The sequence below is a fragment of the Ambystoma mexicanum genome, chromosome 4q, assembly GCF_040938575.1.
Source record: "Ambystoma mexicanum isolate Mex_15411 chromosome 4q, UKY_AmexF1_1, whole genome shotgun sequence".
NCBI classification, from domain to species: Eukaryota; Metazoa; Chordata; class Amphibia; order Caudata; family Ambystomatidae; genus Ambystoma; species Ambystoma mexicanum.
The window spans coordinates 950498258-950514674 of NC_090928.1; the positions used below are offsets into that span (position 1 = coordinate 950498258).

General features: G+C 44.6%; 1 protein-coding gene across 1 annotated transcript in view; it reads left to right on the plus strand.

Annotated features, from left to right (window-relative positions):
• The window catches only part of UTP25 (UTP25 small subunit processome component), a 379991-nt gene that overhangs the window by 80850 nt on the left and 282724 nt on the right, over nt 1-16417 (plus strand). The window contains exons 5-6 of the mRNA XM_069608503.1: nt 3765-3853; nt 7919-8326. Of these exons, the coding sequence (XP_069464604.1) occupies nt 3765-3853; nt 7919-8326 (497 nt within the window). The remainder of the gene's footprint in view (nt 1-3764; nt 3854-7918; nt 8327-16417) is intronic.

A 16417-nucleotide genomic window follows, 5' to 3' on the forward strand; every position in this document is an offset into this window, starting at 1 on the left:
AGAGAGTTTTGTTGTAAAAGGAATCGCTGTTGGGCCACAAGCTGGGAGGTTTGTGAAGGGCAAAGCTGCAAGAAGCTCTACAAAGGGGCAGCAAATGCAAGTCTCCAGTGAGAGCAAGCAAGCTACACACAATAATAGGTAACATTACATTACCTTTAGTCTGAAGAAAAGGTTCCAGCTGGCTTCTGTTCCTGTTGTAGTCCTGCATATCCTGCTGTTCCTGGGCCTCAGTCATCCAGACAAGAGGGAGGACGTCTGCACTACGATTTGAAGGTTGGTGGCAGCAATGGGCACAATTCAGATCAGATGCACTTTGCGGTTTCAGCTGCTAGCAAATAGCACCACCGCGGTTCTTGGACACCTTGTGGACTTTCCTTGCTTTTGGGGTCCAGCACTCTGTTGAGGTGGCTCAGACTTGGTTAGTCCTGCTTTGAGGGAGTCTTGAAGATCTTCCTGGAGCTCGGGTCTGGCTTAAAGGCGAAGCACTTAATTCTGGTGTTCCTGTCCCCCAACACTCGGATCCTGCAGCAGCAAAGAAGTGCAGCCAGCAGAGAGATGGGTTCCAGTCGAGTTTGTCTTGAGGCTGATTGGTCCCACCAACCCAAGGGGATAAGTCGTCCTTTCCGGGCTTCTCTAGTCGATTTAGAAATTCTGAGCTGCAGCACTGCAGCAGGGCTTCACCGGGCAAACCAACGGCCCAGGAGGGTGCAGCAAGCTTCTCTTCCAGTTTCTTATTCAGTTATTTCGTCCAGTGGTCGACTTTGCCTTCCTCGCAAAAGACTTTGCCTTTTATGCAGCTGTCTCCCATTCATTCGCAGGCTAGCTGTCACTCACACAGCAGGGTGGCTGTCCTCACAGGACAGCCAGCCGGCCAATCACCTTTGGTTGCATTTCTGTAATCAAGGAGACTAAGCACAGGGAGTCTTTAACCTCCCTTGCTTCCTGCCCTGCCAGACACGCCAGAGCCAGAGGCAGGCTTCACCAGACAAAACGAACAAAGCGACCAAACCTTGTTTGGCACGCTGAGTAAATCTCAAGAAGGACCTTTCCAACAAGAAATGGCGAAAAAAGACCTTGCCATTTTGACAAAATAGGCACCCATGCAAAGGCAGCCTGCGGTAAAAACGCACAATGGTAGGAAAAAGTAAACCACTGCCACCAGCCATTAATTGTAGAAAGTGTAACATAAAAATGTTACATGAGAAGGTAGACAAAATGGATGCTAAGTAACCCCTCCAGCAGTCTATGTATGATAGTGTGTGCTGGGTCTACAAAGAGAAAAAGGTAAGTAAAGTCAATTTCACTTTACTACTCTTTGAAACAGTAGTTTATCCAAGAGAAGGTATTTAAACCTTAGCAGAAATCCAAAGGATTTCTCTGTGACACTGCACTGAGGCTGCTGTGTCACAATGTAAAAAGATGATGCCTATGGAGTTTGCCAGACTGCAAAACCAAAAGAAACACAGGGTTCGAATCAAATAACAATACATGAGAGAGTGTGGAAAAGGTCTCACTCTCTCCAGTATAAAAAATTCAAAGTCCTAAAGTCCAGCAAAAGAGCTGGGGGTATCTAAGGTAGAAGGGAATTAACGCAGAGTTGAGAATTCTCCCTAACAGCACAAGAAGTGTTACCCAAGGAGATCCTTGTAAATGCCAGAGTAGGTGAACAACCTCCCAAAGATGAGCTAAGAGTGCTCTCTTTTTTTAGGGTTGGTGGAATACTATGCTAAGGTTTTTGAGGGCATTTTACATTTCAATGGAGAAAAGGAAGAAAAAGAAGCTAATGGGGTGAGTGGGAGAGATAGGATTTTAGGGAAGTGCGAAACGAAGGGTAGGAGGTAAAAGAGCGGATGGGGAGAGGAAGGCAATGGAAAGGAGCGAGAAGTTGGAAGGAGCGGAAGCGGGAAGGTGCACAGGGTGAAGGAGAAGAGAGTAGGAAGTGATCTGCAGAGCGGAGAGAAGGAGTATAGAAATTAAGAAGGGAGAATAGGTAGGGAGAGGCAAGACAATAGAGGGCTTTGAACACTAGGCAGAGGAAGTTGAATTTGAGCTGGGAGTGAAATGGGAGCCATCCTAAAGAGTTAAGAGAAGAGATGGAGTCGTGAGGTGAGAGAAGGCAGAGGGAGCGGATGGCAGAGTGGTCGATGGATTTGGGGGGAGGTTAGAGGAGGGGAGTCTGAGGTAAAGAGTTGAGCAGTAGAAGAGTCTGGAGAAGATGAGGGAGGATATTATGAGTTTAGTGGCATGGAATGTTAGGAAAGGGTGACTTTTACAGATGTTGTAGAGGTGGAAGTGGCAAGATCTGGCAGTGAAAGAGATGTGGTGAGATAGAGAGAGGTGGGGGTCAATGTGGAGACCAAGGTTGCGGGCGTGAGGAGAGAAGGGGAGTTGGGAAAGAGAATGAAAGGAGGAGGGGAGGGAGGAGGGAGAGTGTTAGCAGGAAAGAATAGGAGCTCGATTTTATCAGTGTTAAGAGTAAGGAAGTGAGAGGACATCCAGGATTTAATAGCAGAAAGGCAAGAAGTAAGCTTAAGGTTGATTTCAGGAGAGAAGACACACAGAGAGACAGACAGAGACAGACAGACAGAGACAGACAGACAGAGACAGAGACAGACAGAGACAGACACAGAGACAGACAGACAGAGACACAGACAGACAGAGACACAGACAGACAGACAGAGACAGACAGACAGAGACAGACAGACAGACAGACAGACAGACAGACAGAGACAGACAGACAGACAGACAGACAGAGACACAGACACCCCACAAGAAGAAGGCCAAACAGCAATATGTCCATAGAACAAGGAAAAATCTCGAGGCACAGCCATTTTAGGGCACTGGCCACGTTTAGTAGCAAGATGCGGTAAACGCGAATGTGCACACAAAAAAAATAGTAAAAATGCATCTGCTGCCACGAGCTTGTCTTTATGCACATATAAAACAAACTAACCAAAAATCTCAAGTGTGAAAGACTAAGATGATACAAACCTATCCCCACTGCACTGCATTGTAAGATGCTGTGTGCATTGTGAAAAAAGTTACCTAAAAGGTAAAAAGAAAAAAGGCAAACAGATTCCCAGTACTGATAGTCTGAAGGACTGATCAGTTTCCTCATCACACCATTTTCAGAAAGGCCAATGGAGTGAAGATGAAGCCATCATTTTCCTTTCAAATAGCAGGACAGGTTCAAAAGCAAAAAGTTTGGAGTCCATAGAATATGGAGGGAAAGTTGCCAAAAGAGAAATCTTTCCTAACACTATGCTAAAAATGGGGGAGTTTTGGTCTAGCTTGGTGGACACCCCGTTTCTCCTTTTGGGATAGATCCCTTAAATCCGCTCATTGGAGGGCTGTGGAGAAATCTCCCTAACAGCCACTATCTAGCATTGGTTTACAAAGACGTTGCATCTTGGTAAGAGTACTCGGTCATCCGGCTTGAAAGATGTTGCAGGCATAACACAGCCACCTTGCTGCTGGTGGAATGTGTGACTTTAATGCTCTTGTCATTCCCCCCGTTACTCCTGGTGTGTGTGCCTTCTCCCCTCCTCCATGCACTCTGACACTGTTGTCAAATTAATCCTTTTCAGCACTGGCCAATTTGGTTCCTTTCTTTAAACTTGGATTAACTGTACTTATCACATTGCTATGTTTGTGTTACTTATGGCTTAGTACTGCTTAGGTAACAGGTGCTGTCAATTCGGCCATGGAAAAGGTGTTGAGCAGATCGGTTTTGTAACAGTTGAATCTTTGCTACTTTTCTCTAGATCCCTTTAAACAGCACATGCTCGCCGAACTTGAAGATGACGACATAAAAAAGATCACAAGTACTGCTAAAACTACAAGCCAGCAAAAGGTATCCTCTTCTCTGCAATACGTGGCTGGGATTTAGTAAAAATATAAATTGTAGAGAAGGCATCATTTTGATTTTATTTAGGTAAAATTGATGATAATTCAGAAGAAACGTTGTAGAATTGTGAATTGCATTAGTGTTTTGTGCCACAGGAAGCGTCTGTTAATGTCTCTGGATTCCAGGTACAAGTTAAAAAGCACAATTATTCTTAATTAACTTTAACTTTGACACCCAAGTCTCCATGTATTGGCTTATTTAAAATGCCACTTTCTTTTTAAAGGTTTCTTGTGTTTAGTCACACCTGGGTAATAATAACCTTTCAGGCAATAGATCTGCATTTAGGCCCATTCACCAAAACATATTGTCAGAGGGGCTTTGTTCGAAGTGCCCTAGGATCTAAAGAACAATAATTAAGTGTTCTGAAGGCGCTAAGGATTGAATTTTAAAATGCATGTGGCAAAAAGGAACCCACTTCCTTTCATGACCTTGCAAGATTTTGGGATAACTAAGAGGTGTTCTTGAAACTTTCTCCGTGTCCTATAAGGAAAGTGATGCGCTAGCTTAGATCTACCATAATGGGCTCCATGGATGATGCACAATGTTTTTAATTCTTTAAAGGCAAAACTGCAAGAGCTACAAGATTGTGGCAGATATGCCACTAGATGCTGATCATGAGGATTAGCCGAGCATGGCATATTCAGTAGTATGCTTTCCATTGTCGGTGCTTGAATTTATTATTTGGTTTATTAATGTTATCTGGATTCAACAGAACTTGCACAGGGTTAGTTCTCAAACTGGAGCCCGGGAGACTGAGACCGCCCCCGTCTTTGTTAATAAATGGGTATTATGATGGCAGAGCCACAGCCTGGTATCAGTTTATTCAGGAGGGTCTCTTCCAGGCTTGATCTGTTCCTCATATAAATACTGTGTCATAAAGTACTATGGCATACTTTCTTAGAACTTAGGGTCCAGTTCACAGGTCTCCTGTACCCCAAACTTTGGACTGTCAGCAAACACCCATCATTTCCCAATATCCTCTGTGTGTGCTCATAGACATACTTTTATGAGGAAATGCCAGGTACCTGAAAACAAGTACTCCAGGGGTTTGCAGGTCCAGTCCCATTGCTTCTCATTGAGACGACAGTTGCCTCAGCATAGTCCAGCATTTACGCGTCCCCTTGAAAAGCATGCTGGCTAGCAACTTGGCATGCCCATAAAGAAATAAAGCACAAGGATATTAAGTAATCCATAGTACTCAAAATAAATATTCACGAATATACAAAGTTCATAAGTAACCCTAACTGCTTTGTTATATAATACAAATCGGGCCTATAAATCGCATTACATTCATCCACATCAAGACCCAGCCATGAGTTCTGATTCCATTTTATTATTACTGACCCACTGACATATACCTATTTAACTATAGAACATGTGTCCAGAAACCTCTCAACCCACAGGCTGCCTTCCCCCGCCCGTCCTCCCTTTATTTGGGGCGGGGTCTTGGGGAGGAAATCCCAACTCCCCATCCCCACTTACCCGATTGAGGCAGCATGCGTGGCGTCCTGTTGAATGAATGAAAATACTTTTTAGCACCCCGGGTTACCACTTTGGTAACCCGGGGTGCTAATAGCGTTATCCCCCCCCACCCACTTCCTCCTGTTCCAAGGGCAGCAATGAGGGGGTAACATCCTGGTGACTTCGTTATAGGCTTTTGCTTCGCTCAGGTTGATAACTTAGGCTGCCGGGCTGTTACCCCCCCATTCCAACCCTTGGAACGGGAGGTTAACACTATAGTAGCAATCATTCCAATGCCAAGGTGGCTCCCATCCTGGGCTTCAAGTTAGGCGATAGCTACCAAACTGATGCCTTCAGTCCCGGCTTGTGTCCATTGGTGAACAGTTTGGGAACTTGACAATATCTGATGGTAAACCTCAGTGAAAATTGCTGGGTGCAATAAAGATGCTGGCCATGTAATTTTATGGAGTGTTCAACGTACTGAGTTTGGCAGAGTGTATTCTGGCACATGTACTGCTTTATGGGGTGGTCCTCCATATTTCACTCTCATATTTCTTCTACTTGCACTCATTGCCCTTCGCCTGCTCTCATATTGTCAGACTTCTTACAGCTACACACACTCCTGATGAAAGAGCTGCAGTTGATGCGAAAACGATCCAATTCCCTGCCCCTGCTAACAAAATCTCTTTCCAGCATGCTTTTCCGTCCAGAATACAGCACAGAGCATCAGGGCTATATGTACATGTTTCTACTCTTTCCCCCTCATCCCCAAAAGATTTGCAGCATATCATGCAGATTTGTTGGCCGTACATTGGGGGGAATTTCAAGGCATGCCAATGAGATTTCAGAAATCATCAGTCAAGTTTGGAAGGTGCATAAGGAATTTGGACGAAACATAATGGAGTTAAGGTAGATCAGTGAGTTAAATGCTTGCTCCTGACTTTGCAAATTGTGTTTGTGTGCCCTCCAACGCTGGTGGAAAAGACTGTGAACTGCATGAGACTGCTTATTTTTGGACGTTCTGGGCCATGTAGTCCTTGTAGGAATTTGTACTTAAGAGGGCAGAATGCATCATTCATATGCCTGCAATATTTTGGGTGCTTCTTAACTGAGTGGAGCAGTATGCATTTGTGACATTTAGCCTCACTTGATGGGTCATCTTAACTGAGAGAAGCAGAGTGTTCTGGCGCATGCAGTCCTGTTGAGTGTTTTGTATTGAGAGACTGCTCTGGTTTATGGAGCAGTTTTATGGAGATATTTTTGTTAAGTGAGTGAAATCATGGATTGGTCTGATGTGATTTTATGCACCTTGCAAGGCAGTGTGCATTCTGTTTTTTGGGGACCGCTGTACTGAATCAGAGTACATTTTGGAAAATTATAAGCCACTGTTTGGGCTCCTGTACTCTGCGAGTGTGGTTTTGGGGGTGTGTGGTGGGGGCGGGGGGTGTAGGTTGTAGTCTGCAACATTTAGCTCTGTAGTGCATTTAGCACAGGGCGATGCATGATATGGGAGGCAGTCCTAAGTGGGAACCTATTCTGATTGAGGCAGGGTGAATATCTGTCGTGACATCAGTAATGAGTAGGGCATAAGGCATGGTTGGATATGTAGACTTTTTGCAATTGCAGTACTGCATGATGCAGAGGGCATACTGGGCCATTGTATTCCTCTGGGCTTCTCTGCGATTGGTTAGTTAAGAGTATAATGCATAACATGTATTTCTTTCATGGGGTAGTCCTGTTGTAGTTTTCCTAGAGTGAACCAGAGGGTATTCTGACAAGATGTTTGAAATTTGTCAATGAATGAGGAGTGTGCTGTCTGGAAAGGGCAGTTGTGAAGTGCCTATGTAATTTGTGAAGCAGAAACCTTGCCATGTTATGGGAGTATCTGGGTGTGAGAGGTTATATCTGTTTATGAACTCTGCCTGGGTACTTAATGGCTTTTCCTGGCTCACAAGGGTGGACCTGGGCATAGGCTCACTGCAGACTGTACAGGTGTATTGGACTTCCCCATGGGAATTGAGTTTGCGTCTGTTACATGATGACTGCACCTCACCATATAAGGCTTCACCGAAGAATATGACAGTATATGTTCATGGGAGGCTGTCAATTGCCCTATTGCTGTAGCTGGGCTTATAAGATTGCAAGCAGCATTAAATAAGGTCAGACATATTGGCTTTGTCAGTGGTTGTTTTTGTTGTCATTGAATGTTTTTGTGGGGTAGAGGAGACCACTCTTCTATTGCAGGACTGTCTCCTCTCCACCCTCTTGTCTTTTTCCTTACCATGACTGAGTAACACAAAAACTGGACTGGATGATTTCTCACCAAAAACCAAACCCGTTTCTGGTGCTACTGGTCCCTATGTCATTTTATGATGGACAAAATTAGTTTGGCAGGTATCAAAATAGGTTAGATGCATTATATCGGAGATCTGATCTAAACTTTTATTGAGAGGTCTAAGTCACTAAATGCGCTCCTGTGTATTGTTGCTATGCTTCCACTTATCTGCTGATTTCTCTGATATAAAATGTTTGGTTTCTTTTTATGGTTAGTGGTCAACGCTTGGTCAGCTAATCTTCTCATCAACCCTGCCAAAATTCAAAAGCTGCAAAGTGGAGAAAGAAACAAATTTGAAAAAGTTGCACCTTCGAAAACCATTAGAGTCCACATGGCCAAACGTAAATAAACAGTTTGTCAGCCAGAACAGAAAAAGTGGTCAGCTCTTTACACCTTTGCAAAAGGAACTATTTAGTATAATGAACTCCTACAGGGACTTGTTTTACCCAGAGAGGAGTGCATCGGAACAGGGGGAAGAGGTACGGCATGCTTACTGTCTACATGCATTGAATCATGTACTTAAGGCCAACTCGCAAGTGCTAAGCAATAACGCCAAAAAAAGGGACCAAAAATCGACAAGGGACGAGGAGGAGTTCCGTGATCAAGGTCTCACAAGGCCTAAGGTAAGAGAATGTACAGTTGCAGTATAAGGTTATGAACATTTTACCGCAATCATGCAGTCGTTGTATTGCTCTCGCATCATGTTTATCACTGCAATCATTATTACAGTGGTATGTTGTGCATATCACTACATAAACTGTTATGAATGCATATTTCAATAATATCTGTCACTGTCATATGCTCCTACCCATTGTAATTTGTGTGTCAGTTGTTGAATGCATTGTTAATAACTTGTGTAATTGTCAGAGACTAACCTGAATTTGGATTTAGCATAAATTGACATTGCTGTTGAAGGTGTGGATATGTTGTAAGATTTGGAATCAGTGATGTTTTTTTACTTTCCTTATAAAGCCACATTTGCACAGGTTTGTGCTTGATCTCAAATGTGTTGTTCATTTGGGCAACATTAGTCACGGTTACATACGGTCTGCCCTTTGAACTGATTCACCATTAAGAATTCACACACAACATCAATAATGATTTTAGTAAGTGGCAAGATGGATTTTCATAATCAGCCCAGTGGAAGGGTTCTGAGAGGCCAACATAGTTGGTGAACACAGTTTTTGGCACTTAGTCTGGACATAGTGAATCTTTGTAACATGAGCTGAGCTGTAAAGCTGACTCCAGGAGCTTTGAGGTGGTGTGCGAGGAAAGAAATAGAAACAGTCAAATATTAGAAACAGTCAAAGATTAGAGACCACACAAAGTATACAAAAATACAAATCTATTAGGCCTAACAACACTAAGCAGGTTAAGCTCAGTAAAGCATAAATCCTGCAATGTACCTTTATACAGATATATTGTGGTAGGACAGACACAGGAGATGGGACAAGTGGACATTTTTCAACTGTATTTATGTTCAACTGTATTTCTTAAAGGGAAAGAAACCTCAACTGACCCTATATCTACGATGATGGTCCATAACTATAAAAAAAATAACAAAACTGGTGCTTGTCAGGATGTTTCACAGTCGAGTAATCCTTGGCTATACGATGGCTGTTCTTGGCTTGTCTTAAGCTATCGGATCGTTCAGGCCATCAGTTTCTTGTTCTATGTTCATCCCCTTATCGGGTATTCTCACTAGCAGCCTCTCATCTGCTTGCTTTCCTTGCAGGCCTTTGGCTTTTTGATGTGCATGCAGCCCTTTTTGAGATACTTTCGGTTTTCATCCCTCGTGGGTTTCTCAGTTTAGTTCCCCTCTCTCGGGATATTCTTGCTTGCAGCCCTTCACAGTTTTCTTAATTCTGCTTCCCATCCTCTAAGGATACTTTCAGTTTCAGCTCTTTCTTAGTGCTGTTTCTCCATCTCTAGGAATATTCTCCATTCCAGCCCTTCAGGGCTTTCTTTGTTTGGTTTTACCACTTCTACGGATGTTCTTTGTTCCACCCCTTCAAGGCTTTCTTCTGTGTCCCTCTGCCCTCCATCTTCTCTTTCACAACATACCTGTGTTCTGGTGGCTGTACGCCTCGGGGGAAGGCAGCATCTTCAAGCACTGCAGAACCATGGCCCCAACTTCCTCGGGTCTGGGTCTTTTTGACTGACGTTCTCCAAAGCACCTACCCTCAGAAATATGTTCAGTCCATCATACATGGCACCCCTCGAATCAGCAAACCTCAATTGGCACACCTCATTTATAGCCTCTGGTTTCCACAAATGAAGAACCTGTTCTGTGTGTCCTCATGCGCTAAATCCAAAGTCTTGTCAACTTCACTGACACCCACTGTTACATAATCAACCAGTTTATCAATTGTAAATCCAAATTTGTTATCTATGTTATCATTTGCACTTGCATTAGGGAGAATTTTCTTTTCTGTGCTAATTCCCTCCAACCTTAAAGACCCCCAGCTCTTTTTCTGGGCTGGCAGAAACATCTGACGAAGAAACCATGAACGAAGCTTGCTGCATTCTCCTGGACCTTTGAATTGCCCGGTTAAGCCCTGCTGCTTTGCTAACCTCCTTTTTCAATTCAGCAGAGAAGCTCCGGAAGGGACGACTTCTTCCCTTGTGTAAGTGGGACCAACAAACCCCGAGACGAACTCCGCTGGACCATCTTCCCTGATTGGCTTCTGCAAGAACCGCGTGCCAGGGGCCGAGAAATCTGTAGTCGACTGCAACGTCTGAAATCCGTCTCGTACCCAGAGTGCAGGACCCATGGAGTAAAGGAAGCCCAACCAGAATGTGAGATCCGCCGTGGTGCTGTTTACCGAGCGCTGAACCTGCGAAGTGCCACAAAATCCAGATGGACCACTCTTCTTCAAAAAACAGGTACTGTTTAGACTTTGGGTACTTACCTCATTGTCTTCGAGCTGTGCTTGCTTACCTTTTAGAGTTGATTCTGCCTCTGCTTTTCACAGGCTTACCACCTTGTGACCCTACAAGTGATTTTTCTACAAACTCTCTAACTTTGTGCAAGACTTTGATTCTAAGAAGTGCCTCAGCTCCATCGACTGTGCTCCAGTTGACTTTGGCTGCCCTGGCTCCTTGCAGACTCTCCTAGCCCATTGACTTTGATATTGTTTGTACCTCATAGGTGGTAACTTGTGTTACACTGTTATTGCTGGGAAAGTCTTGTCTAGATTTCATTGGAAGATTTAGTTGTCCTCACGTGCAGTGATAACCTGTTTACCTTTTTTCTTTCCTTAAACCTATTCTTTCTGCAACCTTAGAATCCGCAAAGTATTTCTAGTGTGATACATAAATGCCATTACTGTCCTTGTGAATGAAGTCGCTTCAGGGTGTACGAAGTGTGTAAGAAGCATATCCAAAGAGTATCCATTACCCTGTTTGATTCTGAAAAGTATTTTAAAGTGTATTTGCAGTGTTACATATCTTGCCGTTTTTAAGAATGCTTATTTAAAGCTTGATGTTAATTAAATAAATATTTATAACCGAAACCTTGAGTGTGAGTGTTACTTGGTTACTTGTATTTACGAATTTCATTGCTATTGCTCTGCAGCTCACATTTATCCCTCTTGCGATAGGCCTGGCTTATCAGTCACACTACCAACTTGTGTAGTACAGACCTATACCAAAAGGTGGGTTACCTAATACCAAGCAGATAAGTGTTGTGTCAAGAAGGGTAAATGTGAGCTTTAGAGCTGTACAAATGAAATCTGTAAATACAAGTAGCCAAGTAATACTTGCACTCAAGGTTTCAGTAATAAATATTTATTATCCGTTTTAAATAAGCATTCTTTAAAAAGGCAACAGTTTGTAACAATATGAATATATTTTACAATTATGTCTTAGAATCAAACAAGCTAGTAAATAATCTTTGGATATGCTTATTCCACTTTTCCTACATCCGGAGGTGACTTCAATCAACAGGATAGTAAAGGTATTTATCTATTACACTAGTATACTTTGCAGATTCGGAGAGCTAAAAAGAAAAAAAGGTTAAAACGTAAGTAAATAGGTTAGACAGATTCTCATAATATTTGAGGACAGCTAAATCTTCCAATGAAGCCTTTGCCCACCAATAACAGTGTTAACAAGCTACAACCTATGCAGGGACAAAAGTCAATGGATGAAAGTAGAGTGCCTTCAGGGAACTAGGACAGTCAGTCATTTGAACACAGTCTATGGGCCTGATGCACTTTTCGGATAAAGGTCTTGCACAAAGTTAAAGGCCCAGAAAAATCACTTGTAGGGCCACAGCCCGTTAAACCTATGAGAAGGGAGTTGTAGTCAACTCGAAAAAGGTAGCCAATGCAGATCTCAAGTGTGAAAAGCGTGGCTAAAGGCAATAAGGTAGGTACCCACAGCCTAAACAGTACCTCTGGTTAGAAGAAGAGTGGTCCAGCTGGATTCTGTCTTGCTACAGCGTTGCAGACCCTGGTTCCTGAGCCTCAGTCGTGTGGACAAGAGGGAGGACGTCTGGAGGGCTCCTGCAGTGGTACTTTGGAGGTCATCGGCAGCTATGGGCTCTTTTTGGTTCAGCAGCAGTTTACGGTTTAACACTTAGTAAACGGCACTGATGCAGATCTTGGATACCGGTTGGTCTCTTTGCTCCCTCGGTCCTGGAGGTCCTGCTTCTGGAGGGTCCATAGGAGTCTCCTGGAGCTTCGAGCCGGATTCAGGGAAGTTCGTCTTGGGGTTAGTTGGTCGCACTAATCCAAGGGGAGAAGTTGTTCCGTCCGGGGCTTCTCTGTCGAGATGAAAAAGCTCAGTACAGCAGCAGGACTTCACAGGGTAATTCAAAGTTCCAGGAGGTTACAGCAAGCTTTGTTCAGTTTTTTCGTCTGGTGTTTCTCCCAGTGGTCGACCCTGCCTGAAGTCCCAAAACCCTCGCCTTTTTAAGCGGGTTTTTCCCCATTCATGCACAGCCTAGGCTATCCATCGCACAGCAGGATGGCTGTCCTTAAAGGCCTGCCAGCCAGCCAATCGGGACTGGTTGCATTCAGGCATTCCTAGAGACAAAGGACAGGGGAGTTTCGGAAACCTCCATCACATCCTTCATTTCCAGACACACTGAAGCCAGAGGTGGGTTTCAGGCTTGAAGCCCGCTAAAGGCAAAGGGAACAAAGGGGCTCAACTGGGCTTCGACGCACAGAGTAAAACCCAAAAAGAACTCACAAACAGAAAAGGGGGGGGGGAGTCGGGGGCCATTTTGACAAAATGGTCACTTATGGGTGCTATACTGCAGTTGAGAGTTCAGTCTGCGGTAGAAAAGCCACCAGCCATTTAAAGTAGTGAGGGTAACACAAAAATGTTACATGAGAATGTAGGATAAGGGGTTACTAGATAACCTTGCAGCACTCCACATAAGGTGGGGTGTGCTGGACCTACAAAAAGGTAAGTAAAGTCAATGTCGCTTTACTATTCTTGGGAACAGTAGTTTGCACAAGAAAAGGTATTTAAACCTTTCATTTGCCCACCTTGTCTCACGGACCTTCAGATTCCTGATGATGAAGCAGATGGGGTGTTCGCTGCCTTTCTCATCCAGTTGGCTCAAAACTGCACCTATCCCCTTGTTCGAAGCATCTGGTACAATGAAGGATTGGTAGTAGTCAGGTGCTTTCAGGACTGGAGCTTGACAAAAGGCTTTCTTCAGTCCTTCAAAAGCCTTAGTACAGTCCTCATTCCACCTGACAGTCTTGAGGAATTTGGGTTACGAGATCACTTTCAAGGGAGAAGCTATGGTCCCATTGTTCTCTATGAAGTTCCTTTAGTACCCAGTGAGACCTGGGAAGGCTCTCACTTGAGACTGTGTAATAGGAGTGGGCCAGTCTTATACAGCTTGTACTTTGCTAGGCAATGGCCTCACCTCCTCCTACCTCATGTCCAAGGTAGACCACTTTACTCTGACCATTTTGACATTTACTAGCCTTTATGGTCAGATGGGCCTGAACACTGCAATGTCATCCAAGTATGCCATGCAGAAGTCCTCTAACCCATTCAGAACGTGATTCGCCATCCTCTGAGATGTAGCAGGTGCATTCAAGTCCAAAATGCATACCCTTAAACTGGTATAAGCCTCCTGGGGTGGAGAATGAAGGTTTGCTTCTTGGCATGGTCTGTCAGAGCTATTTGCCAATAGCCTGAGCTTAGGTCAAATGTACTGAGGAACTTGGCTGAACCATGGTTGTCCACCAGCTCATCTGTCCTGGGTAAATAGTGGGCATCAGTCACAGTGACTGCATTAAGAGCTCTATAGTCCACACAGAATCTCAACTCTTTGGTTCCTGCTTTTGGTACTAGTACAAGTGGACTAGCCCATGGACTGTTAGATGGCTCAATAACCCCAAGATCAAACATCTTCATGACCTCTTCCTTTATGTGAGTGCTGACATGATCTGACATCCTGTAACTCTTGCTTTTGACAGGGAGACTGCCACCAGTGAGGATATCGTGCTGGCCCCAAGGGGTCAAGCCTGGTGTCAGTGAAAGCAGGGAGGCAAACTGATTCAACAGAGCCTTGCAACCCTCCTCTTGTTGCAGAGTCAAATGTAACGTTTCACTACAATTGTTTCATCTGAAGGTTGTCCCCTGAGGAGATCAGGGAGAGGCTCACTCTCCTCCTCCTCTTGACCAGAGGCTAAGAGCAAAGCTCCTAGTTCTGGTCTGGAAACATAGGCCTTGAGACGGTTAGTGTGATAGACCCTAGCGGCCTCCTTGGGGTGCCCATGTCCACTAAATTGTTGACTTTTCCAAGTTTGCCTACAATCCTGAAGAGTCCATTCCACTTGTCCTGTAAGGCGTTCTGCCTTGTAGGTACCATAACCAATGCAAGCTGGTCTGGAGTGAACTCCACCATGTTGACCTTCTGTCCATGCCAATGCTTGACCAGAGCCTGACCTGCTTTCAGGTTTTCCGAAGCTTCTTTCATCTTTAGTGCCATCCTTTTCCTGAAGCCTAGCACATAGTCAGTGACTCTCACTGGCTGTAGGGAAGGAGCACTCTCCAACCCTCCTTGATCAGAGTCAAAGGGCCTCTGACTGGATGACCATAGAGGAGTTCAAAGGGCCTGAACCCAACCCCTGCTTCAGGGATCTCTCTATAAGCAAAGGGAAGGCATGGCAGTAGAAGGGCCCACTTTCTTCTAAGGGGTTAGGCTGTTGAGAATGTGCAAGTCACTCCACAGCTCTTCCACATGGTCTACATGTAGTGGGACATAAATATTGATCCCCTGTAAGAGATGACATCCTTAGGAAAACCTACCCTGGTAAAAATACCAAGGAGGGCCTTAGCCACTGCCTGAGCAGTAACAGTTCTCATAGGTATAGCCTCAGGATACATGTAGCATGGTCTACCACAACCAATATAAATCGGTTGCCTGAGGAAGTTGGAGGGTCTAGGGGGCCAACAATGTCAATCCCCACCCTCTCTAAAGGGACTCCCACCACAGGGAGGGGCACTAAAGGTGCCACATTCTTGGGTCCACTCTTGCCAGATGTCTGACCAGTATGACAGCTCCTACAGAATTTATCTACATCAGCCCCCATCTTGGGCCAGTAGAAATATAGTTGGCCTTTCTTTGGTCCTCTTGAAACTCAATTGGCCTACCAAAGGAATCTCATGTGCTAACTGTAGGAACTGTTGTCTCCCCTCCTGAAGCACTACAAGTCTCTTGTAGTCCCCCGGGGGTAGACTCAGTAGGTTCACTGTAGAGGAGGCTATCCTTCCAGTAAAGCCTATGTTTCCCTGGCTCTTGCCCTTCCAGCTGGGAAGCTGTCTGCTAGCGCAGACCTTCTAGAGAGGGACACTCTTTGTCCTCTGCTGAAGTCTGCCCTAAAGGGGTCCACCTTCTGTAAATAAAGCCTGAAGCTCAGGATGGTCTCTAGGATGCAGATCTCCAACAGAGGGAAGATTTTCTTCCCGCTCTGTGTCACCAGTAGCTGATTCCACGGAATTTGGTTGGTCCTCCCACTCAGCATCAGCTGGGGAAGGGGTCACTGGTGTGACTGGGGACAGTTGTCTCAGGGCTGTCCTGGTCCTCTGAACAGGTTTAGGTTTCAAACCTTTCTTTCTCCCAGCGACCTTCGATTTCTCCTTTGTCTCCTTCCTTTTCTTGGAAGTAGAAGAGTGGCATTCCTGTGGACTGGAGGTATTGGACATCTCCTCAACCTTAAACTGAGGGTTTCTTAAGGTTGTCTCTCTGGTTAATCTCGTTTGCTCCTGCTTCTTTTTGCTGGGAGGCCTTGGGGTACTAGACACTACTCCAAGAGTTTTCAAGTCATTTCCCAACATGACTCTCCCTGGCACTTCATTCTGTACACTAACATGAATTCTAACAGTCATATTATTGTAGTGGATGAGAGGTGGCGGAATAGGAACCATTTGGATAGGGCCTCCTGCAAGTTTAGTGGGACCTTTTGGGTGCCTTAGCTACATCCTCAGGTTTGAAACATTTTTCATCAACCACTGTAATGCTGCCCAAGTGTCTCTGATGGCAGGGGTTTTCTGTCAATTTACAAGAACACTGCCCTTATAATACTATTTTGTGTTTTCTGGAATGGAGTTCTACACTTCCACATTCTGGTGTTCCCACAGACCCAGGGACACTAAGGATACATTGGCTTGAACTCCAATGTGATCTTCAACTAGTAGTTACATTGTGCACTTACCTTTGGTGCTTCTCCCTTGAGGTTGAA